The sequence below is a fragment of the Dasypus novemcinctus genome, chromosome 7 (genome assembly GCF_030445035.2).
Source record: "Dasypus novemcinctus isolate mDasNov1 chromosome 7, mDasNov1.1.hap2, whole genome shotgun sequence".
Lineage (NCBI taxonomy): Eukaryota > Metazoa > Chordata > Mammalia > Cingulata > Dasypodidae > Dasypus > Dasypus novemcinctus.
Window position 1 is genome coordinate 34444040 of NC_080679.1, and position 26181 is coordinate 34470220.

General features: G+C 37.2%; 1 protein-coding gene and 1 non-coding gene across 2 annotated transcripts in view; one reads left to right on the forward strand and one right to left on the reverse strand.

Moving 5' to 3' along the window:
* Positions 1-25814, forward strand: part of ACADL (acyl-CoA dehydrogenase long chain) — a 51609-nt gene extending 25795 nt beyond the window's left edge. Inside the window, exons 6-11 of the mRNA XM_058300197.2 lie at positions 1373-1537; positions 2161-2262; positions 3258-3371; positions 16402-16529; positions 18574-18660; positions 23790-25814. Of these exons, the coding sequence (XP_058156180.1) occupies positions 1373-1537; positions 2161-2262; positions 3258-3371; positions 16402-16529; positions 18574-18660; positions 23790-23883 (690 nt within the window). The 3' untranslated portion in view covers positions 23884-25814. The remainder of the gene's footprint in view (positions 1-1372; positions 1538-2160; positions 2263-3257; positions 3372-16401; positions 16530-18573; positions 18661-23789) is intronic.
* On the reverse strand, positions 19229-19332 carry LOC111766989 (small nucleolar RNA U13). The gene has a single exon (XR_002798900.1). It is a non-coding gene; the product is annotated as a small nucleolar RNA U13 (small nucleolar RNA).
* Positions 25815-26181: the final 367 nt, after the last annotated feature.

Consider the following 26181-nt stretch of genomic DNA (forward strand, 5'->3'; position numbering starts at 1 on the left):
GTTTATTGGTGCCATTCATTGAAATAGGGAAAATAGATTAAGATTCAGGATTGGATGGCAGGTGGAGTGGGAAGGAACATGTTCTGCCCATGAGTCGTCAGGTGGAATTATTTATAAGCAGGTAGGTATACAGGTCTGGAGCGCTGTAAGAATTTGGCCTAGATAAAGATTTGGAAGTCAGGGTGGTGGACTTGGCCCAGTGGTTAGGGCATCCGTCTACCTCATGGGAGGTCCGCGGTTCAAACTTTGGGCTTCCTTGACCCATGTGGAGCTGGCCCATGTGCAGTGCTGATGCACGCAAGGAGTGCCCTGCCACGCAGGGGTGTCCCCCACATAGGGGAGCCCCACGCGCAAGGAGTGTGCCCCATAAGGAGAGCCACCCAGCACGAAAGAAAGTACAGCCTGCCCAGGAATGGTGCCGCACACACGGAGAGCTGACACAACAAGATGATGCAACAAAAAAAGAAACAGAGATTCCCGAGCTGCTGACAACAACAGAAGCGGACAAAGAAGACGCAGCAAACAGACACAGAGAACAGACAACCGGGGTCGGGAGAGAAATAAATAAATAAATAAATCTTTAAAAAAAAAAAAAGATTTGGAAGTCATCAAAACATGTGGCAGCTAAAGCCACAGAAGTAGCTGAGATGACCTAAGAGATATAATGCAAATTGAGAAGATAATTATTAAATGTTGCTATGTGTATACTTTGTTATTCAGTGCAACATCATCTAATAATCTAAACTCTCATTTGGTTTATTGTTTTATCTCTCCTTCATTATTGTCTCTTCCTTATTAGACCATTTTGAAAATATTAGGATATCAGTTAATAAAAATCAAAATACACGCTTTCAAAAACTGATCTTGGGGAGCAGCTATAGCTTGGTGGTTGAGCAGCTGCTTAACATGTAGGAGGTCCTGGGTTCAATCCCTGGTACCTCCAAAAAACAAAACCAAAAGAAAAAAGAAAAAAACTGATCTCAAAAGTCCAAGTACTGGAATGGTTTAATGGTATAATGGCATTTAAAGCACATTCCCTTTTCTCCTCTGTGGCTTTATTCTATCATACAATTTATCATTTTAATAGACAATTTGACTTTATTGTGAAAAGAGCATAATCTCTGTTTATTATTATTTACCATCTTAACAATGAAAAGAAAATGTGTAGGCTCTAGTCTTTGAAGTCTGTTTTCCCCTGCTCTTTAATAACCTCATGTATAATTTACTCTCCAGATACTTGGATAGGGGACAGAGAGAGGTATAAAGCTTGTCTTGCCTGTTTTAGTCTTCTTGAATTTGCTTTCTCTCAATTATAATTTGCACACAGACCTGACTTATTGTGGATCATTATAGTATATTTGGGGTTTTGCAGGTGTTCATCTCTAATGGGTGCTTGAGTGATGTTGTGATTGTGGTGGCAATCACAAATCATGAAACTCGCTCCCCTGCCCATGGCATTAGCCTCTTTCTGGTGGAAAAAGAAATGAAAGGATTTATCAAGGGACAAAAGCTACGTAAAATGGGATTAAAAGCCCAGGTAAGTCATAACATAAAATATTAATCATTGAGTTTACTATCAATCTAATAGATGCTTTGTATAGAGAATGTACATGTGACACAATCATATCTTCTTACACTGAATTCCTAAAATATACTTTTCAGAAATGATAATGGAGATTTACTCCACCATTTATATCACTGTGATTCTTTCTGGTGGTCAGTAATGGAAGTTAATCAAGGTATTTTAAATATCTGCTATTCAGAAATGGCAAAAATCAACTGCATGGCATTTGCCCCTCTATGAAATGAAATGAATTGAAGAAAATTATGAATTAAGAAAATTTTTTCTCCCATGCATTCTCCTCTTACTAAAAAAGAAAACATCTTTTACTTAGTGTGCATTAGAAATCCTTAGTTCTTAGTACCTAAATAACTGGTCAGTATTAGAACTGGAAAGACAGTTTATTGCCATGGGAAAGACACACATTTGGAAATTGACAGAACTGGGTTTGGATCCTTAGTTCACACTTACTATTTGTGTTAAATAATTCCAATTTGGCATCAAGGTTGTCTTTTTTTAATTTATTGAATGGTAATAATATTCACTTCCTTGGGTTATTGGAATGTGTAAATGAGATCATTCATTGTATGGTTTCTTAGGATACTGCAGAACTATTCTTTGAAGATGTACGGTTGCCAGCTAGTGCCCTACTTGGAGAAGAGAATAAAGGCTTTTATTACCTCATGAAAGAGCTTCCACAGGTTAGCAGTATTTTAAAATTCTGTCTTTTTTATTGGATTGTGGACTGGAATAGACTAGTATAGAACTGTGTAGATCTGTGCGTGCAAAACTTGTGATATAGCCATTCATTTGATTATAACTTAAAATTGTGAGAAAATATTAGGCATTTTATAGCCTAGAAAAAGAAATAACTGAACTTAGGACATCCAGTCTAAGCTTATAAAGTGAATAGGAAAAGTAAGTACTTTGAATCTGTGATTTCTTCTTGGAATGATTTTAGCTTAAGTATAAGTCAAAAACCTTTAGCCTTGTGTAAGGAAAATGTCAGCTAAAACATTTGGCACTCTTTTATAGTAATGTAAATCAAAGGGAAAGGTGTTCAAACTGAAAAGTTTTAGCCACAGAGGTTGAATTCTCAAAGCTTCCTTTTTGGAATTTTTTTGCATAGTCATCATCATTGAGCCTCACATGACAGGGTATAGAGATATACCTTCCGGGTGACTGCTGTGGCATAGGCTAAGCATGAAATTGGGGACAAGGGCAGGAACAATGGCATGGAAATAGAATATAACATCACCAGCTAGATGAGAATAGACTGAGTATGGGTACTTACACACTAATAAGCAGAATTTCACTTGTACACTTAAAGATGTTGATTTCCGTAAAGATGTTAGGATATGGTACATGAAAGTCAATAAATAAAAATCAACAACTCTGGAATTCCTTCATCCGTTCATAAACAAGAGGCAGGAGAGGATATTAAATAAATTGCATACCGTATATTCATATATAATAAGCACAGTCATTCATAAAATAAAGGGATTTGTTTTAGAGAGCTGTTCTTAAAAACGTGTCAAAATGTCATAAATCTCTGTGGAAGTCTTTTCATATAAAGAGTTAAGAAATAAAAACTTTAGGAGTTTTAGAAAGATTATCAGATTTATTATAGTGGAAATTGTGTAGAAATCAGTTGTGTAATTAGAATAATGTGCAAGGCTTAATTTTTGGATTATAGGAAAGGATACTAATTGCTGACGTGGCAGTTTCAGCCAGTGAATTCATGTTTGAGGAAACCAGGAACTACGTTAAACAAAGAAAAGCTTTTGGGAAAACACTTGCACATATGCAGGTAAGTTTGTCCTCATGGTTTGGGGTAGGATATACTCATGTTTCTAGACTAAGCATAAAGTTGGAAATTTTCACATAGATGGTATTAGAAGCTATGGAAGTGGATGAAATCACAGAGAGAGTAGCAAGTAAAACAAGAAGCGATTCTAAGACAGAGTCCTGAGAAAAACTATAAGATTTAAAGGTGGAGTAGGAAAGAAGAGCTCCAAGAGAGATTGAGAATAAACAGTGAGAAAGGAGAAAAAAAATCAAGTGAATGTTGTCATAGAAGCCAAGAGGAGAGACTATTTCATGAAAGAATAAGTGGTGCCAAATGCTGCTTAGAGGGAAAATAAGGTGAAGTTAGAGTGCCCTTGGATATAATGGTACAGAGGTTATTGGTGACTTTAGTAAAAACCATTTATTGGCAAATGGTGCCAGATCAGAGGTAATGGAGGAGTGAATGGAAATGAGAAAGTAAAGATACTAACAGGGGAGCAGATGTAACTCAAGTGGTTGAATGCCTGCTTCCCATGTGCCCAGGTTCCATCCCTGGTACCTCCTAAAAACAAACGAACAAACAAAAAGACCCAGCTCTCATTGGGGAGTGGATATAGCTTAGTGGTTGAGTGCCTGCTTCACGTGTATGAGATCCTGGGTTCAATCCCAGGTACTTCCTTAAAAAAAAAAAAAGAAGACACTGATAATAGATAGTTCTTTCCCTCAGTTTGGCTCTGAAGGTTAGTTGAGAGAAAGGATGGTAACCTGGGGGGTTGGGGATGGGGGATGGGGAGGATTTGTGGTTCAAGGGAGATATATGGGGGTTATTAATTTTATTGTTATTGTTCCCAGGAATGGAACCCAGGGAAAGGATTTCGTAAAAAGGGAAGGATTGTAGGTACAGAGGAGATAATCAGCTGCATACTATCTTAGAGAAAGTGAGAGGGTACGGGTGCCGAAGCACCTGGAAGGAGAGGCTTTTCCATCTCTACTGGAGAGTACGTTCTCCATTGTAACAGGAGGAACAAAAGGACGGGGATGGTCCTGAAGCTTTGTTGGTAGAAAATTGCAAAAGTTCTTTTGTGAAGGCTTCTATTACCTTAAATCACAGGGAAGGTCAGCTGGAGTGAAAGAGGTGAGTGTGAAGGGAGGGGGAGACAGAGGTGTCAAGGGAGAGGGAGGAAGGTTTGAAATACCCTTTGAGAGTGAGAGCGAACTATTTGGAGTTGAGTAGTAAGGCTGCTGCCAGCATGGAGCACCCAGATGAGCTCTGGGAGGATGAATTTATAGCGGTACCTACTGCTTTTGCTGTGCCATCTTTACTAGAAGAGCTTAGGTGCCCATGCACAAACACAGAGAAGGTGGATGACTGTGTTTATTTAAGGTTAAGTTTTGTCAGGCAGCTTAAAGTATTTGTAAAAGAATTCCGCCTCTGGTGGCACAATTTTAGGGGCTATAGTTGCTTCTTAAATAAAGGAACCATTTTCAAATAATTCAGTCATCAAATTGGTGAAGCAGCTCACCAGCAAAGAACCTAGAGTTGGAAATCTATTTCAAAAGTTTTAAATGGAATAACTTTGGCTGAAAGGCTTTGTGAAGGGAAAGGTAGAAATGAAACACCTTTGTTGCTTTTCACAACCATCATTACATAGTTACATAGAAATTAACTTCAAGGCACTGTTCAAATCCTAATATGGATCCTTGAAATGTCTGTGTTCTAAAAAGGCTGTATTACTTCTCTTGAAAGTATTTCTTATATGAATAATATCAGTAGCTACCTCAGAGGATAGCTGTGGTGATTAGATGAGATAATATATATAAAATGCTTGGACTATTGCCTGGCAAAGTAAGGACTGGTAAATTTACCTGCTATTATTTTTCTCTTCTATAATATCCTCTATTTTGTAAGATAGCCCTTTTGTCAGTTCCCACTGGTAGTTTTATTGAAATATATTCACGTACTATACAATCTATCCAAAGTGTGCAGTCAGTGACTTTTAGTATAATCACAGTGTTGTGCATTCATCACCACACAAAAAATTTTAGAACAATTTATTACTCCAAAAAGAAAAACTCTATACCCCTTAACAGTCACCTCTCAATCCCTCTACCCTTCCCAAGCCCTACATAATCATTTTTATAATTCGATTTATATTTACTATTTATATAAATGGGATCATACCGTATGTTGTACTTTGTATCTAGTATAAAGTACTTAGCATAATATAGGTTTTTTGCCTGATATTGACATCATGTAGCATTAACATACATTTGTTGGCACCCCACAGGTCTGAGAGGGGTGGACCTGTTTAAAGAAAAACAGTCTTACATATGCAATATTACCCATAATCTTATTTCACATGAGGTTTTACTATGCTATACAGTTCCATGTTACATTTTTTAGTTTTCCTCTTATAAGATAATATTCTTGACCTTAGACTTTCCCTTTCAACCACTGTCATACCCATGTAATAGCACTGCTAGTTACAAACACAATATTGTGTTTTCACCTTTTCTATTTATTTTCAAATATTAAAAAACAGCCTTTTAACCAATTCTGTACAGGTTCACTCTCAGCTTTCCGTTCTATTTTCTAGCAACCCATATTCTAGTTATTAACTCCATGCATTTACACAATATATTTAGTTTATAATAGTGCAATCATATAGTATTTCCTTTTGAGTCAAGCTTGCTTCACTCAACATATTGTCCTCCAGGTTCATCCATGTTGTCATATGCTTCACGACCTCATTTCTTCTTACAGCTGCATAATATTTCACTTTAAGTATGCACCACAATTTGTTTATCCATTTATCAGTTGATGGACACCTGGGTTTTTTCCATCTTTTGGCAATTGTGAATAACACTGGCATGAGCATTAGCATGCAGGTGTCTATTCGTGTCACTGCTCTCAGTTCTTCTGAGTATGTTCTTAGAAGTGATATTGCTAGGTCACATTGCAAATCTATATTCAACTTCTTTAGGAACTGCCAAACAGTCCTCCACAGTGGCTGTACCATTCTACATTCCAGCCAACAGTGAATGAGCATTCCTGTATCTCCACATCCTCTCCAACACTTATAGTTTTCCTTCTTTTTATTTTTATTTTTAAAGAATTATTTATTTACTTCATTTTTTTGTTTATTTACCTCCCCCCTCCCCCAGATGGTTCTCTCATCTGTCTGCTCATTGTTTGCTCACCTTCTCCAGGAGGCACCAGGAACCAAAGCTGGGACTTCCCACATGAGAGGCGAGTGCCCAACAGACTGAGCCACATCTGCTCCCTACGGGCTATGGTGTCTGCTGGCTTGTGGCGTCAGTTCATTATGGCAGAGGAGGTGCCTAGCTTGTTGCAGAAGGAGTGGTGTTTTCTCATTTTCTTTTAGGAGGTACCTGGACACAAACTTGGGACCTCCCTTGTGGTAGGCAGGTGCCCTACTAGTTGAGCCACATCCTCTTCCCATTGCCTTGTTTTAAATAGTGTTATTTCTAACAGGTGCAAAATGACATCTCATCGTAGCTTTGATTTGCATTTCCATAATCACTAATGATGTTGAATATTTCTTCACGGGTATTTTTTGCCATTTGTATTTCTTCTTTGGACAAATGTCTATTCAAGTCTTTTGCTCACTTTAAGTTTGTTGTATTAGTCAGCCAAAGGAGTGCTGATGCAAAATAGCAGAAATTGGTTGGTTTTTATAAAGGGTATTTATTTGGGGTAGAAGCTTATAGATACCAGGCCATAAAGCAAAAGTTACTTCCTTCACCAAAGACTGTTTTCACGTGTAGGAGTAAGATGGCTGCCAACATCTGGGGGTTTCAGGCTTCTTGGGTTCCTCCCTTCCAGGATCTTGCTTCTCTCTAGGTTCAGGGTTCCTCTCTTCCTGGGGCTGGCTTCTCTTTCCTCTGTGTGCTTACTTCCTGGGGCTCCAGCTTAAGGCTTCACCATCAAGTTCCAACATCAAAACTCAAACAACAAAAACCCCTAACTCTGTCCTTTGCCATGCCTTTTATCTGTGAGTCCCCACCCACCAAAGGGTGGGGACTCAACACCCTACTGGCACAAGAGGTTTACATAATTACTTAATCAAGTAAATCTATGAATCCAATATAATCTAATATGCCCAGAGGAAAAGATCAGTTTACAAACATAATTCAATATTTCTTTTTGGAATTCATCAATAGTATTAAACTGCCACATTTGTGTTTGTATTATTGAGTTGTAGCATCTCTTTATTTATCATGAATATTAAACCCTTATCAGATATGTGATTGCCAAATATTTTCTCCAAGTCAGCTGCCTTTTCATCCTTTTGACAAAGTCCTTTTAGGTGCAAAAGTGTTTAAATTGAGGAGATCTCATTTATCTATTTTTTATTTTATTGCTTGTGCTTTGGGTATAAGAGTCAAGAAACCACTACCTACCACAAGGTCTTAAAGCCGTTTCCTTATATTTTCTTCTAGTAGTTTTATGGTCCTGGCTTTTATATTTAGGCCTTTGGTCCATTTTGGGTTGATTCTTATATAGGAAGTGAGGTAGGGAACCTCTTTCATTCTTTTGGTAATGGATATCCAGTTCTCCCAGCATCTTTTATTGAAGAGACAGTTTTGTCCTGTTAACATGGACTTGGTAGGTTTGCCAAAAACCGGTTGGCCATAGAGGTGAGGGTTTATATCTGGACTCTGAATTCTATTCCACTGATTAATATGTCTATCTTTATGCCAATATGCTGTTTTGACCACTGTAGCTTTGTAGTATGTTCAAGGTCATGCAGTGGAAGTCCTCCTACATTGCTCTTCTTTTATAGAATGCTTTCGGTTATTCAGGTGCACTTTCTCTTCAAAGTAAGTTAGATAATTGCCTTTTCTATTTTCATAAAGTTGGCTGTTGGCATTGTGATTGGTATTGCCTAGAATCTATAAATCACTTTGGGTAGGATTGACGTCTTCATGATATTTATTCTTCGAATCCATGAACATAGAATGTTTTTCCATTTGTTTAGGTCTTCTTTGATTTCTTTTAGCAATATTTTGTAGTTTTCTGAATATAGGGGGTACACCTCTTTGGTTAATTTGATTCCTAGGTATTTGAATCTTTTTGTTACCATTATAAATGGAATGTTTTTCCTGAGTTCCTCCTCAGATTGTTCAGTACACATGTACAGAAACATTTCTGATTTTCGCTTGTGGATCTTGTATCCTCCTACTTTGCTGAACCCATTTATTAGTTCAGGTAGCTTTGTTGTAGATATTTCAGAACTTTCTAAAAGGTGAATAGTGAGCGTTTTGCTTCCTCTTTTCCTATTCGAGTGCCTTTTTTTCCCTGATCTAATTATTCTAGCTAGAACTTCTAGCACAATAATGAATCACAGTGGTGCCAGTGGGCATCCTTGTTCCTGATTTTAGAGGGAAACCTTTCAGCCTTTCCCCATTTAGTATGATGCTGACTGTGGGTTTTTCATATATGCCTTTTATCATATTGAGGAATTTTCCTTCTATTCCTGTCTTTCAAAGTGTATTTATCAAGAAAGGATACTGGATTTTGTTGAATGACTTTCCTGCCTTGATCAAGATGATCGTGTGTTTTTTTCCTCCATTTTTTAATGAGGTGTATTACATTAATCGATTTTCTTATGTGAACCAGCCTTGCATACCAGAAATAAATCCCACTTGGTCATCATGTATAAATCTTTTGATATGCTATTGGATTCTATTTGCAAGTATTTTGTTGAGAATTTTTGCATCTATGTACATTAGAGAGTGGTCTGTGATTTTATTTTCTTGTAATATCTTTATCTGGCTCTGGTATTAGGATGTTGGCCTCCTAAAATGTATTGGGTAATTTTCCCTCCTCTTCAATTTTTTGGAAGAGTTTAAACAGAATTGGTGTTAATTCTTTTCAAAATGCTTGGTAGAATTCCCCTGTGAAGCCATCTGGTCCTGGACATTCCTTTGTTGGGAGATTTTTGGTGACTAATTCAATCTCTTTAAATGTGATTCATTTGTTAAGTTCTTGTATTTCTTGTAGAGTCAGTGTAGGTTGTCTGTGCATTTCTAGGAATTTGTCCATTTCAAGTCAGTTTTGGCCAATATTAGTATAGGTACCCCTGCTCCTTTTGGTTACTGTTTGCATGGAGTATCTTTTTCCTACCTTTCCCTTTCAGCCAATTTGAATCCCTGGGTCTAAGGTAAGTCTCTTATAGGCAGCATATGGATGGTTCCTGTTTTTTATCCATTCTGTCAGCCTATATCCTTTGATTGGGGAGTTTCATCCATTAGCATTCAATGATATTACTATACATGCATGATTTACTTCCACCATTTTATTCTTTGACTTTTGTATGCCTTATCTGTCAACTCTCTTTTTACTCTTTTGGTTATCCTTTCTGCCATTCTTGCCTTCTATACTGTCCTCCAAACCACTCTCTCCTGTCTTTTTCAATGGGGCAGTAAAGCTCACATTAATACTTCTTACAAAGGTGGATTCTTTTTTACAAGCTCTCTTAGTTTCTGTTTATTTGTGAATATTTAAACTCACCTTCATATTTGAAGGACAGTATTGCCAGATAAAGAATTCTAGTTGGCAATTTTTCTCTTTTAATATCCTAATTATATCATACCATTGTCTTCTCACCTCCCTCATTTCTGATGAGAAATCACCCTGAATCTTACTGGGTATCCCCTGTATGAGATGGTTTGTTTCCCCCTTGCTCCTTTCATAATTGTCTCTTTATCGTCATTGTTTGACATTGTGTGTACTCTGTATCTTAGAGTAGGTCTATTCAGATTTATTCTGATAGGGATACATTAAGTTTCTTGGATATGTAAATTCATTCCTTTCATGAAAGTTTGGAAATTTTTAGCCACTATTTCCTCAAATACTCTTTTTGCCCTCTTTTTCTTCTCTTCTCCTTCTGGAACTCTGATGATACATATGTTCTTATGCTTCATGTTATCATTCAGCTCCCTGAACCCCTGCTCAATTTTTTCCATTCTTTTCTCTCTGTCTGTCCTTCTTTCTCTTCCATTTCAACTGTTCTGTCTTCTCTGTCACTTATTCTTTCTTCTCTTATTTCAAGTCTGCTGTTATGTGCCTCTAATATGTTTTTAAAAGCAGTTTCATTGACCTATGTTCACATACGATACAATCTATCCGAAGTATACAATCAATAACTTTTAGTATAATCACAGTGTTGTGCATTCATCACCACAAAAAGTTTTAGAACAATTTCATTACTCCAAAAAGAAACTCCAATCTTCTTAGCAGTAACCTCTCAATCCCTAATGTGTTTTTTATCTCATCTATTGTATCTTTCATTCCCATGAGGTCTGTTTTTAAATTCTGGTTTCGAATTGTCCTTTGTGCATGCTCAGTGTCTTCTTGTTTGTTTGTTTTTTTAAGATATTTATTTATCTCCCCTCTCACCCTCTCCCCCCCCCCCCCCCGGTTGTCTGTCTCTGTGTCCATTTGCTTTGTGTTCTTCTGTGTCTGCTCGTATTCTTGTCAGCGGCACCGGGAATCTGTGTCTCTTTTTTTTTTTTTTTTTTTGCATCATCTTGCTGTGTCAGCTCTCCATGTGTGCAGTGCCACTCCTGGGCAGGCTGTGTTTTTATTGTGCGGGGCAGCTCTCCCTGTGGGGCGCACTCCTTGTATGTGGGGCTCTCTTACATGGAGGACACCCCTGCATGGCATGGCACTCCTTGTGTGCATCAGCACTGTGTGTGGGCCAGCTCACCACAAGGATCAGGAGGCCCTGGGTTTGAACCCTGGACCTCCCCTGTTGTAGGTGGATGCTCTATCAGTTGAGCCAAATCCACTTCCCGCTCATTGTCTTCTTGATGTCCTTTATCTTTAGCCGTATTGTCTTTCAACTCATTAATTTGATTTTGGAAATTTGTATGAACTCTCTGATTAGTTGTCTCAAATCCTGTGTCTCATGTGGGGTTTTGATACATTCTTTCGCTTGGGCCATTTCTTCCATTTTCTTGGTATGGCTTGTAATTTTTTGCTGATGTCTAAGCATCTGATTGTGATGGTGAGTTTATTCTGAAGCTCAGTCTCTCTCTTTCATAGGGATTTAGTGGCAGGTAGCTAAATCTTTAATACTTGATTCATCCCATTCTAGGTCTTTAGGATCATCCCTGTTGGTTACTAAAATCTGGGTCACAGACCCAGTAATGGGTTGCCGGCCCATTTCTAAGTGCCTTGTGGAAGGAGGCTGTAAAGGCCAGAAAAAGCCTCTGTTCTTGTAATATTTACTTTTATATATTTTTTAAAGATGTATTTATTTATTTGTTTATTTATTTATTTAATTTCTCCCACCCACCCTCTACCTTGTTGTTTGTGCTTACTGTATTCTTTCAGTGGCTGTTCATTGTGTGCTCTCCCTGTCTGCTTGTCTCTCTTTTTATAGGAGGCACCAGGAACCAAACCTGGATCTCCCATGTAGGAGAGTGCCGACCAATCACTTGAGCTACATCTGCTCCCTGCTTCTTGTGTCTCTCATTGTGTCATCTTGTCGCATCGGCTCACCACGCCAGCCTGTTGCATCAGCTCGCTGTCTTGCTTGTCTTCTTTAGGAAGCACTGGGAACCAAACTCAGGACCTCCTGTGTGGTAGGCTGGTGCCCAACTGCTTGAGCCACATCTACTTCCCTACTTATTTAATTTTAATCTCCTCACATGCACTTCCTTGGTCTGCCAGCAGATGGTGATCTTCAGCAGCCCTCTCAGTTTAAAGCCTGGTTGAAGTGTGTGTGCTGCAATGCCACCTGAAACAGTGCAACAGAAGCTACTGCCTGGAGGCTTCAGAGCCTCTTCAATTCAGACTTTCTCACGAGGCTGTTTTGCAATCTTTGCTGGCAGCCCCCTCACTTTTCCCAGGGAGGAAATAATTCTACTCCTCTCTGTGTCCTCAACTACCAGTCCTGGTCAGTAGGGAGGGTGATTGAGATATCATATCTCTTTAGTCCTGTGCTGGCTCCCAGGGCATGCAATGGTGCAGCCCCTTCTGGCCTGAAAGGGAGACCATGGGATACAGCAGACCAAAATGGTTGTCTAAAAGCTGAATCTGCCTTAGGCTGCGTCCCTCTCTGGTTCCTGGGAAAGGGGATCCCTGCAGCCCCTTCTGTCTGTAGCTGCTGATCCGAGGCCAGAGAATTCAAAATTATCTGCTCGTGGAGTGGGGGAAGGGCACCTGCAGTTTGCCTTCAAAATCTTTCTGTAGAGAATGTTTTCCTATGCCCCTCTCCCTTCTGAGTACTATCCAGCTTTCCCCTCATGTCCTAAACCCTAGAACGTTTTTTTCCAGGAGGTTTCTGCCCATCCTCTACCTATTTTTCTGGGAGGGAAGAGAGTCCCAAGTCTTTCTAATCCATCGTTTTCACGATAACTATATGGAATAGTTTCAGTCCTTTTCTAAGCAACTGTCATTTTATTGTTGCCTTCTGTCACAGGTAGTTTTCTAAAATATCCCTTGGTGGCAGTGGCATTCTGCTTCCATAGGTGTGCTATTATACAAAGTGGTCATGTGTTTTTCTACTGTTTGTGTTCTAAGATTACGGAGCTATTTCTTCTAATCTTCCGAACTCTTCTAATTAATTATCCTTGAGTTATATTTCCACAGTTCAAACTAGGAATGATTTCAGAGAAAATGAATGACCAATCTGTGCCTGTATTTCCTAGTCTAAGCTGGGTACTGTATGGTTCTATTTACTCAATTGAAATTGAAGATCTTTAAATGTCATATTTCTCTGGGCCAAATGTCATTTTCTTACCATATAACTATTCAGTTTCCTTTCTCTTTGATGTCCTTGGATTTTGAGTTTTGGGTCTTTCTATTTGCATACTTGTCAGAAAACTTGTTTTCTTTTTTGAATGGAGATTTAACATTCTTAAATAGCCATAGTATATGATTTTCTTTTCTTTTTACCCATGCTCTCAATAGTTGATGTCAAGTCTCATTATCTTGTAGGAAATAGACATTAAAACAGTGAAATACACATATTAAAAAATAAAAATGTCAGCCATTGATTGCTTCTTATATTTCAGGCACTGTGCTAAATAGATTGTCTCAGGCTTTTGTTTCCTTCACAGCCACCATACCTATTATCATAGGTATGTTAATTATTCTTATTTTACAGATGAAGAAACTGAGGCAAGCAACTTGCCCAAAATTACACAGATGTTCTAACTCTGGCACCTACACATTTAAACCCATATTTTTACAGCCTGGAAGTTTAAAATAGATGGACCTTTTTTCTTTTCTCATTTCCTTCATCCATGGGCAATGAAGTGAACATTGAAAAGTTCTTTTCTAGTGATAATTCCTAGTTAATCTTTTTCCTGTGTGGTATGTGCTTTTAGTTCTAAGGACAAGAAGTATTAGGGAAAGGAGTATGAGAGGGAAAAATAACACTTCTTTCTTCCATTCCTTCAAAAAGTTACTATCTAGTTCGTAAACTGAAACTTTGCATGTGGAGTTCACTATAAAATTAGATGCCAAATATAATTTGTTTTATTTTATATTTGACTCATAATAACTTAGAATAAAACTTATGGTAGATGAATAAAATTCTGGGTTAGATAACCTCTTCAAGGTGCCTTCCAATTCCATAATTCTATGATTCTAAAAATTCTATCATTTCAGAGCCTCTGTCCATCCACTTAGTAACTTCAGAAGGATTTTTTTCAATTCTTGCCACAGTATTATATATTAGAAAATATTAGTGAATGTTAGAGATACTGCTGTGAACAGTTTGATCATTCACAAAAACACCATGCTAATAATGTTTGGTACAATTATTAAAGTTTATTTCAGAAAGTATGATGCAGTATCTGCACTGAAGAGCAAAGGTTAAATCTGTTTAATAATAATAACTACCAAGAATATGTAAATACTTAATCTCTTTATCCCATGAGAGTAAATTATGTATTCTTGGAGACATTCTTTCAGACCTCTGGACCCTCCTGAGTACACTGAAGCAAGAATTCTAAAGGATTCCCTCCTAGTCTGAAATACAACTTCAGTTTCTAGCGTCTCCTAGCATTTACATAGGAACAGCTCTCATATGGAAGAATCAGGCCTTAGAGATGAAGGTCCTCTCATATTGTAATTAGTGCTTAAATTCTCAAATATGGTATCATGTAGGGCCAAAATATCTTCAGATGTGATAGATTCCCCTTTATTTTCTAAATGAAGTATCATTGATAATGTCATTAGTTGAAATTAAGGCTTAGAACTCAATTTCAGGGTTTTCATGAAATACATATACTCAATTATTTTCAATGTATAAGAAAATGTCCCCACTTTTTTTCATTTCTTATTAGATCCTTAAGTTTTTATGAATAAATTTGGCTGTGTGGGATGGTTGTGGGATACTTAGTAGAGATTTAGCCTAATTAAATATAAATGAATGAAAAAAGGAGATAGAAAAAGCAAAGTTAAGAGAGAAGTTCTGATGTAATCCGGAATGTTCTGGACTAAATAAAGACCAGGATTCAGAGGTAGACGGAGTATGATGCCAACCAGCTCACAGCTTGGTTTTAGAATCAAGATGCCATTCACAACCTCTGATTCTAGAATGGGATAAGGGTAAAGTAAAGAGAAAGGCAATCTGTTGGGTTTTTCATCAGCAAAATAGTTATATTGATATACCTATAGGGAATCTGTCCCTCAGAGCCCCTATCCCACCTGGCACATCCTAGTCTTGCCTGCTTCTAGGTCTTATTATACTCTTTTCTTTTTAAGAAGTAGAAAGTACCAAAACCGCCCCCATCAACAATGGTTCAGTTTTGTAGTTTGGGAATTGCTGTAGCCAGCAGCAATGCAGGGCAAACATCCTCTGAGAAACTGGCCCTACACCCCTCCTGAGAGGACTTGCCAGTACATAGGTGTGGTGCATTTAATTTCTCGTTTAAGTTTCACTGAGCCACCTTTGCCTTCAATTTCCATGGGTATGCCTCCTTTTAGCCACAAAGAAGGTCTCTTCTATCTGAATTTCCACAAGGAGGATAGAAACAGCTGACTAGAGCTGGGACTTGTACCTAAGGGGTGTACTCTTGGAGGCTATCCAGACTGGAGAGTCGGGATTTTAAAATCCAACCAGTTTCCTCAGGGAGGTTCAAGAGTCACTGCCAAAGAGACTAGATGTAAACTCAAAGTTCAAAATGTGAAAGCCAAGAGGCAGGATTGAAATAAAAAGGGATTTAAGTGGGAGCAGGTTAGGAACAAATGAGGATGGTCTAGATAGAATGATTTCCAAGAATGCCATTGGTGGTCCCAGCCAGCAGGAAGAAGTATATAGGTATTTTAATGTGGCAGTTTAAGGCCATTCAGTTCAAGTTATAGACAGTGCTAGACAAAATATGAGGAGAGGTAGGTTGGCGGGGGGATGGGGAGGAGGCCGTGAAGAGAAATGGATGAGCTTGGGGGATTCTGGAATTTGATTTCTTCGGTACTCTGATTCTGTTATTTTTCTGTTGCATTTTATAGATCTGGATTAATTACTTTGGAATATACAATAATAATTAATAAAATTTTTTATATTGTGATTATGAGCATATAGAACCTTTTTGTTCCCCCCATTCAATTGTTACTTTATTACTTTATTCCAAGACAAAGAAGCAGAATAGGGAAATGTGTACACTTAATTTCTTTAACAGAGAAAAATTCTTCAAGGATTTAAAGTCTCTGGAAGAAAATAGGTGTTTTCAACAGTTGTATCTGAAGGACTTCACCACAAGATGGTGCTCACGCATTAAAGTCATGTTGCTGTTCAAGAAGGTTCCTTTAATGTATTAAATTTTAGAATCCAAAACATGAGATATTTGTTTTTGCAACTTTTCTTTTACTACAAGTGTCTTTAGCTCTGAAATATAAAGGGTTTTTAATTTACGCTGACTAGTTAACAGATGCCTTATTTGGAGGGAAAACCCCAGCAGTTCCTCTTTTCTTTTGCTCTAAAGGTCTTGTATTATGTAATTTTTGATGTGCTAGGTGACAAACTATTTACTTCTACCATGCTAATTATTTTCTTTCTTTTAAACTCAAGACGGTGCAACATAAGCTAGCAGAATTAAAAACACACATTTGTGTAGCCAGGGCTTTTGTGGACAACTGTCTCCAAATGCATGAAAAAAAACGTCTGGATTCTGCCACTGCTTCCATGGCAAAATATTGGTATGTGTGCTACAATAATTAAAATGTGTTTTCTCAGACTGTTAGGGTGTTCTGCCAACTTTAAACTCAGCCTCAAGGGTCTTAGATGGAAGAAGTCTGTGTAAATGAAAAATAGCAGTAAGAATGAAATTCTTTAAAAATGCTGAAAAGTTCCATTAAGCCTTTTTTATAATGTGCTAAAAATTAGACAGATTGGTATTTAACTATTGTTATTGAAAATAGATTATTAAGAGACTGAAGTAGGATGACAAATCAATTCGTTTAAGGAATAGTTTATTGTCAAATTATCTGAAAGAGTGGCAATAGAGGCTAGCCAAAAGAGAACAGTAGGACTTACGAGTATTGAGATAGAGTTCTAATTTTCTAATTAAATGATCTAAAGCAATTCATTAAATTCTCTCTGGCCCAACTTTTCACTGTCTGTGAAATGAGTGGTTTAGGCAGGATTTTTCTTTTTAAGGTGTTTTCCATATCTGAAAAAGTAAGGATGAAGAATTGACTGTCATACCAAAGTTGTACATGCTCTATTAAGTGAAAGGAAAAGATAATCTATTAGGTTTAGGAAGACTTTCAGTTGAATTAAAGGTGATTGACAATGGTTCTAAAGGTGAGTCCCTTGAAAAAAGACTCCCTATAAGGCTTTTGTGTATATTAAAATGCAAGAATATGCAATTTAAATGAAATTCTGAAAGTGGGTTTGGTTCCCTCTTTTTAAAAAAAATTAGCTCAAAAGTAACCTAGAAAAAATTCCTGTCATTATTTATTAACTTGCATTCAGTTCAGTCAGGAGTGGGATGTGGGAAATATGCAGAACAATGCTTTATGTAATGATTCAAAAATAATAAAATTGCGAGGTTGAAAAGTGATGTGAAAATAATCGGAACTGGCACTTTCTGGGGAGATATTTTGTGGTAATATTAACTGCACATTTTTTGACTAGTAGGAAAATGTGTTTAAAAAATTTAGATATTTTTAGTAAAAGCAATATTTGGATAGCTAGTGACCTTATTTTTCTTTGGAAACTCCAGCATTCTATATATATTGGTATTTCCCATTGAAACAGAGGAAACAACTAGTTATAGTTCAGTAAATATACTTGCTAACTACAAAAATTTATAGAATTCCAAATAATATTGGAGCCTTGTTTCTTAATTATTAGATTGTCACAGTATTTTGAAAGAACATCCTCACGTCTTATTACTTGAGTTGAAAATGACTCTAAATAGGAAAATGTACCTATGCTTATCTTTGCTTTTTGTTTTGAGTTGTTGAAAAATAAAAATAATTTTGAATTAATTTTTTATTTTCATGTTAAGGTAAGTAAAATCCCTTGCAGTTATTCATATCTTATGGACTTTAATAATAGATAAAACTGGTGTGATCAGCTCAGAAAAGACTAGTTCTCAAGTACTTCATATTAATGTAAATATACTTCACAAATAATAATTCCCAAATAATTATTTTTAATATGTTCTCTCTCTGATGACGTATACTTTAATAGTATATTCCCTTAGGTTTTCACTTTTACCTTCAGTTTATTCCTGAAAAGTCAGAAGCCTAAAACACTTTTTTTTCACAGTTACTGAAACTCAGAATTGTGTCTTCGAAATAGGAAATGACACCTTTGGAGAAAAAAGATAAAATACAAAGGCAAAAGGAAATAGGAAACTGAATAATTATACAATTAAATTTATATCATATAGAGAATCTAAATAAATTATGCCAAATATAAGTCCTTACTGTATCCTTTTCAGTCCTAGAGTCGTTAAAAATCTGATAGAGTAAGCTTTCCACATTTTGTTTATAGCTTTAACAAAAACATAGCTAGAAATATAATTTAGAAAAGAGGTATCTTTCTGAAAATTCTCCTAAAATTTATTTCATATGCAACTTACAAATCGTCCCTCATTAGCTAATCTGCCATCTTAATTGCTTTGATGAATGTGTGCATTTAAATCATCATAAATTTGTTTTCTGATTGTGATGTACCTTGTGAAAATCCATTTCAGAAGTTCCCTTATTCCTTTTTATTTTGGTCATATAGGACATCTGAGTTACAAAACAGTGTAGCTTATGACTGTGTACAGCTCCATGGAGGTTGGGGATACATGTGGGACTACCCGATTGCAAAGTGAGTATTACTGTTTTTGTATACTTTTCTTCATGGTATGAAGAGAAAGGAAAATTTCTTTACTGTACTTTTTAAATGGAGTATAAAGGGATAAGATAAAAGGGATAAGAGAGTGCATTCATGCAAGTGAAAGTAATTTTATTTTATGGGCTCACCACTATGATTTTTTTTTTAAGTGAAGAGAACAATATACTAAATCTTGATGTTCAGTCTTAGTTGAATCAGTATATAATAGGATAAGTATCACTATTTTAAACTAAAAAGATAGCGTGATAGAAAAATTAAACAGCTCATGAAAAAGATCTAAATTGTCATATCTTAAATATTCTTTCTTTTTCTCTGAAAAATAAAAGCATATATTTTTCCAAATAGAATTTTATTTCCTTCAGATTAAAAGATATTAAAACAACCTGAAAAGAACCTTTTTTACTCTAGTATGTATAAGCATATTTAACAGCTCAAAGCCATACCAATTTGTAAAAAGAGGCCATGTCCCTCCTGTATTTCTCCCTCTATCTCCATAATTTCCTCTTTCCCTATTTCCATAGTCTTTTTTTTTTTTTTTTCACATCAGATGGGTAACGTGCTGACTTCGTACCAAAGTTTGAGGGGGACACCTGTCACACAAGTGCATGAATACCCATTCATCATGCTCATGGATCACAAAAGGATCCCTATGAACCACAAAAGGATCTCCTTAGTCTTTCGCCTCAATAATTTCCTCATGGCATTTCTCTTCATCACCCTAGAAAACATATTTTTCCTCTGATTTAGCAATATTTTCAGTTTATAAAATTTTCCCAAGAAGTTTTTGCTGTATATAGAAAAGTCCAATTTAGTTCTGAATTGAGGATGAGAATGCTCTGGGTTTCTAAAAACATTTTCTAATTTTTATCTAAATGTAGAGCACCTAAAGGGAAAAATTATCAAACTCATATTCAAATTGGCACCCTAAGGCTTTTTAAATTTATCATTTTGGCAAGTATACCTGAAAATATTTGGATGTGCCTATAGACCTTAATAAGAAAGATAAACATTTTATTAAGGTTACATTAAGGTAAGAACAGATGCCACAGCATAGATTAATCTACTAATTTTCTAATGTTTTCCATCCATTGGGCAGCATAAAAGCTTTAATCATGGGATGGCCTTAGGAATGTAGCTAAATCATTTCATTTTTTATCAAGCCATGAACTTGGATTTTTGGTATATCCTTTCAGTACTACTTCAAAGGGACCTTAATGAAAAGCAGATTTTAAAATAATCTTTAGTAGTAGTGGAATCAGAAGTAAGCATTGAGTTTTACCACCACAAATTAAATCATTACTGGAAATTTTCCTGTGCATTTTCATGTTTTATTCACAATAGTCAGCCTGCTTATTCCCAATATTCACAATGCTAAAAGAGTAAAATAACAATGCATGTTTGTATTTTTCTACTTAACTGTGCTGTTACAGTTGCTTCTGAGAATGTAGACATGTAATGGCTCAATGTTCGCCTAGTTCAGGGGTTCTTAACAAGGGGTCCATGAGCTTGAATTGAAATTTTTAAAAAAATTATTCTTGTGGGTATGTATTGGTGTGGGTGTGATATATTTATTAAATAATACGCAGTAAAAGTGTGGACTTAGTAGGGGGTCTGTGGTTTTCACCTGACTGGCAAAGGGGTCCTTGGAACAAAAAAGGTTAAGAACTACTGGTCTAGTTAGAGTTTTAAGAAAGGTACATCAGGTGGAGAGAGGTCAGCCATCTCAATGGCCCAGGATTAGAACCTGGCATAATTCTTGGTCTGTTTTCCCAGAAATGTGATTCCTTCAAGTCAGTAGTACTTACGCGCATGTGCGCACACACACAAACTCACAAAGAAGCTTGGTGGATTTTTTTAAATCCTTAGTTTCAATTTGAGGTAGTTATATTTCCTCTAAGAAATAATAATCACCATTTGACCAACTTGTTAGTTCAAAGATTGTATGTACTTTTTTAAAAAAGATTATTTCTTTCTCCCCAACCCCCATTGTCTGCTCTCTCTGTCCATTCACTGTGTGTTCTTCTGTATCTGCTTGTATTCTCATCAGGCAGCTCTGGGAACCGATCCTGAGACCTGTGGGAGAGAGGTGATCATTCTCTTGTGCCACCTCAGCTCCCTGATCTGCTGTGTCTCTTATTACCTCTCTTCTGTGTCTCTGTGTTGCGTCATCTTGCACCAGCTCTCTGCAGGGGCCAGCACTCCTGTGCAGGGCAGCATTCCTGCATGGGGCAGTACTCTGCACAGGCCACACTCTGCATAGGCCAGCTCACCACACGGGCCAGCTTTCCTTCACCAGGAGGCCCTGGGCATTGAACCCTGGACTTCCTATATGGTAGACAGGAGCGCAATTGCTTGAGTCACATCCACTTCCCAGATTGTATGAACTTTTAAACAGGACTGCCACTTCTCTTCCCAAATACAAAAGGAGGGAACTTTTTTAAAGGTGAAGAGAGAGAGAGTAATTCCTAATATCACAAAGCTAATTTGACACATAGGCAATATGTGCATGCATTGCACAGACTTTGATTTGATAGAAAAAATTTTAACTGTTTCTACTATTCTATTGTATTAGTCAGGGTTCTCTAGGGAAACAGATCAACAGGAGATATCTGTCAATTGTATGCCATTTTGTAAGAGTCTCTCCCGTGACAGTGGGGATGCGCAAGCCCAGGTTCCGCAGGCAGGCTGCAACCAGGGGCTCCAACGAAAGTCCATTGAAGGTCTTTGATGAGTTCTGGGAGATGCTGGCAGTCCAAAGACAAGCTGGGAAATTCTCACTCAATGCTGCAGTCACTTCCCCTTTTAAGGCATTCAACTGATTGGGTAGAGCATCACTCATAACTGATGCCAGTCTCCCTGACTGATGTAATTGTAGTCAACTATCTATGGAGTTACCACTTCGGTAAAGTCAATGGTGACTAAAGTCCATAAATGCCCTTGTATTACAGTTAGCCCAGTGCTTGCTTGACCAGACAACTGGGCACAGTTACCTGGCCAAGTTGACACATTAACCTAACCATCACACCCAGATTAAGCTCAGTTTTGGCTTCACAGAGAGAACGAAGTGTTTTTTAAAGTTTGTTTTGTTTTGTTTTATTTTAATGTTTTTTAGTAACTGTTCCCCTGGCTTAAATGTGTACTTATTTCAGTCTTGACTTACTAGGCTCAGACCTATGAAAAGTGAGGTTTAAGCTTTGCCATTTCAGTGCTTCTCTGCACACTAGGAAGAACAGCCAGGATCTAGAGCTTCATTGCTGTGGATGGTTAAACATTCTCTACTGCCTTTCCCTGTTAATTTTAGTTGACGACTGAATTTAATTAGTAACCTATAAAATGTCTACAGATCTCTGTCATACTCAGTTGGCACTTCTTATGTGAAGAAAAAAAAAAAACCCCAACCCAGTGCAAAAATGAATAAATGCATTGGCATTGTTGGGGTAGGCTGAAATGCCAGGCAGGTCTTCAAAATACAAGAGCTGGCTTTTGTGAGGAACAAAGGAATCTGTTCAAAAATATGTTTGAAGACACAAATGTCTCTAGGTATTAAAAGTTTCATCAGAAACTATAGTATTGAGTTTGTAAAATTCCTTTGAAATTCAGTAAATCAAATCAGTAAATATTTATAGTGCCTACTGTTTGCAATTACCATAATGAATATGGAGAAGTATAAGTCCAAAATTGGTCTTGTTCCTAGAGAGCTGGCACTATTATAAATTAAATTAAAAAAAAAACAAAACAGATTTCATGCTGGCAGGGTGGGAAGGGAAATCCCCTTGAATTCATTTACTAGAAAAGTTCAAAGCTAAATAATGTCTGGGCCATTGAAAATATTGTGATGTGATAAATAGGATACTTGCCAAGGAAGTAGGACACTACATTCTCATTCTAATTTGTCAGTTTTCTGTTTTAGTAAATGTGTTAACTCCTCTTTTCTCCTCAGTTACTTTACCTGAAAAATGGTAACATTTTTCCTCCCTGATCCCAGAGCTGAGAGTATGGAATGAGATGAGATAAAAGTAAAAAACAACTGTACTAGGAAGCGGACGTGGCTCAACTGATAGTGTCCACCTACCATATGGAAGGTCCAGGGTTCGATATCCCGGGCCTCCTGACCCGTGTTTTGAGCTGGCCCACACACAGTGCTTATGCATGCAAGGAGTGCCATGCCACACAGGGGCATCCCCATATAGGGAAGCCCACACGCAAGGAGTGCTGCCCCACATGAATAAAGTGCAGGCTGCCCAGGAGTGGCGCTGACATAGCAAGATGACGCAACAAAAAAGAGACGCATTTTCCCAGTACCACCTGACAATACAAGCGGAAGCAGAAGAACACACAATGAATGGACACAGAGCAGACAATGGGGGGGGGGAAGGGGAGAGAAATAAATAAAAATAAAATTAAAAAACTGTACAGTGACATATTTATTATCATTGCTACTAAGAGTGCATGCACTCCTGGTTGCATTTTGTGTGTGTTTTGGACTCAGCCACTTGGTATTTTAATTCTGAATATCACTGGAGTAACTATTAACTATTTCCAAAAAAAATAAGTTACTTGTTAACTTTAGGGAAGGTAATATTTTCTTAAGTAGCCAATTTATACCCTTGGTGGTGGTAATGGTTGTGGAATCTAAAGGATGCTGGAAAGCTGGAAAACATGTTATTTCTTTTTTTTTTCTATAAAACCAATGGATTTCAACTTTTTGGGAAATATTAAAGGTACAAAAAATTTCAAACATTCCATGCATTCTCAATTTTTGAATTTCTCAAAAAGTTCTACAACAGACTTTTTAGAATGCTATTATATGTACTAAATTTTATAAAATTAAATCACAGGAAACATACTTTTAAATGCTTTTTTGAATTTGTAATATCTTCAAACAAACTAAAAAGCTATACAGATTATCAATAGTTAATAGTTTGTTTTCTTTGCAATTATACCAATTTGGGATTAATGCCATACTGGAAAAAAATCTGATAGAACTTTCATCGTTTGGGTTTTGATAAGTCTGTACTTTAAAGTAATAATTACCTGGTGAGACAAAATTTATAATTTTTAATCTTTTATTTATTCACTCAATCACCTTCTGATTTTTCCAGAGCTTATGTGGATGCCCGAGCTCAGCCAATCTATGGCGGTACTAATGAAATAATGAAGGAGCTGATTGCAAGAGCGATCATCCATGATGAGTAGACGTCTTCCCACATCCTGGAATCCTGTTACTGCTAATCTGATTTTAAATCATATCTGGAAAAAATGCAACCTGGAAAAGGGGAAAACACTAACCACGGTGTTATGTGCTCTCTATATAGAGAAAGAAATCGGTGTGAATATAATATTAACACAGTGAAAGGAGAAATCTTTGAATCTAAAGATTCTAAAATTCTTCATTATAAGGTTTACCTCTTTTATATAGCTAAAAGTCAAAGATTTTCTGGTACCAGAAGCTTTAGTGCTACATTAATCCCTAAAATAAAAACAAAACAGAACAAAAAAAAAAAACAAACACCATTATTAATTGCAACAAATGTACTACACTAATGAAAGAAATTGTTAATATGGGGAAGGGTGGGAGGTGTGAAGAGTAGGGCATATGGGAATGCTTCATATTTTTCTGTTCTAAATTCCCCAGATCAGTAGGTTCCACTACCACCTCATCCATATTTTGAGTGTGTGATGGTTAGGCTATTATGTCAACTCAGCCAGGTAATTGTGCCCAGTTGTTTGGTCAAGCAAGCACTGGGCTAACTGTAATGCAAGGGCATTTATGGACTTTAGTCACCATTGACTTTACTGCAGTGGTAAATCATAGATAGCTAGTTATAATTACATCAGTCAGATCAGGGAGATTGCCATCAGCAATCAGTGATGCTTAACCTAATCAGTTGAATCCTTAAAAGGGGAAGTGATTCCAGCATTGGAAGAGAGTTTCCCAGCTCATCTTTGGACAGTCAGCATCTCCCAGAACTCGTCAAGAACCTTCATTGGACTTTCATTGCAGTCCCTAGTTGCAGCCTGCCTATGGAACCTGGACTTGTGCATCCCCACGGCTGCATGAGAGACTCTTACAGAATCTCATACTATTGACAGTTATCTCTTGTTTCTGTTTCCCTAGAGAACCCTAACTAATACAGAGTGGAACCCTTTCTTCAAAGAAAAGCTTCTGCAGAAAGTCCCTGTTTAACACTGATGAATGCAGAGCTGCTCTTGTTGAAGTAGGAAGCCTCCCTATCTTGCTGCCTTGGAATCCCAAGAACTTGGCTAAGCATTTGCCTAACCTCCATCAGAGAATACTCTTAATTCTCTCAACTACTGAGACCTGAGTGTTCAACAGATTTAGATTCCAATTTAATTTATAAGAGAACAGAGACTAATATACCATGATGTAATTTCAAGATATTGTATACTTTATAGATACCAAAGCAGCAGCTTTTATTTGGGGGCCATGTTATTTATTATCTGAACAAATGTTTCATGTATTCTATAAGTCAGAAGGAGATTAAAAGTACAACAGCAGGGAAGTGGATTTGACTCAACAGATAGAGCATCTGCCTACTATATGGGAGGTCCAGGGTTCAACCCAGGGCCTCCTGACCCATGTGGTGAGCTGGCCCACACACAGTGCTGATGCGCACAAGGAGTGCCATGCCATGCAGGGGTGTCCCCCATGTAGGGGAGCCCCACACGCAAGGAGTGTGCCCCCACAAGGAGAGCCACCCCGCACGAGAAAAGTGCAGCCTGCCCAGTAGTGGCGCCACACACAGGGAGAGGTGACACAGCAAGGTGATGCAACAACAACAAAAAGAAAAACAGATTCCTGGTGCCACTTACAAGAATGCAAGTGGTCACAGAAGAACACACAGCAAATGGACACAAGAGAGCAGAAAACGGGGTGGGGGGAAGGGGAGAGAAATAAATAAAAAATAAGTATAACAGCAAACAAAACTGGCAAGATCCTTCTTAATAAAAAAGTGAATAAGAATAAATAGTAATAAACAAGGCAATAATTAAATATACAAGATAATTTCAAATGTGATGAGGTTAATAAAAGAAATGAAATGACATTTGATTTGACATGTAAAGGATTACTATTGAAAAATAAACCATTTAATTTGTGGATAGCATCATTTCAGTACTTGCTTTTCTTTGCATTGTTGGTGTAAAACATTTTGTTTTAATACAATTACAGCTGGATAGAGAAGGGAGAGACTTGAGCAGATGTTTGTATGATTGTTATCTTATGTTCTTGGTGTGCATTAATACCTTGCAAAATGTGGTGAAATCCCATTCTTATTAGTTATTATATTTGTAGCAGTCCCCATGCCCCAATACCACATAATGATATAGAATTAGATAGACCTAGTACCCCACAGCCCCTTTCCCTTCCATATCCAATCTTAAAGGAAACTAGATTTTAAGAATAAAATTGCTGTAAGAGAAAAAGGAAATTAGCCTAGTGGGAAAAAACCTACTATGTAGAGTTAGACTAAT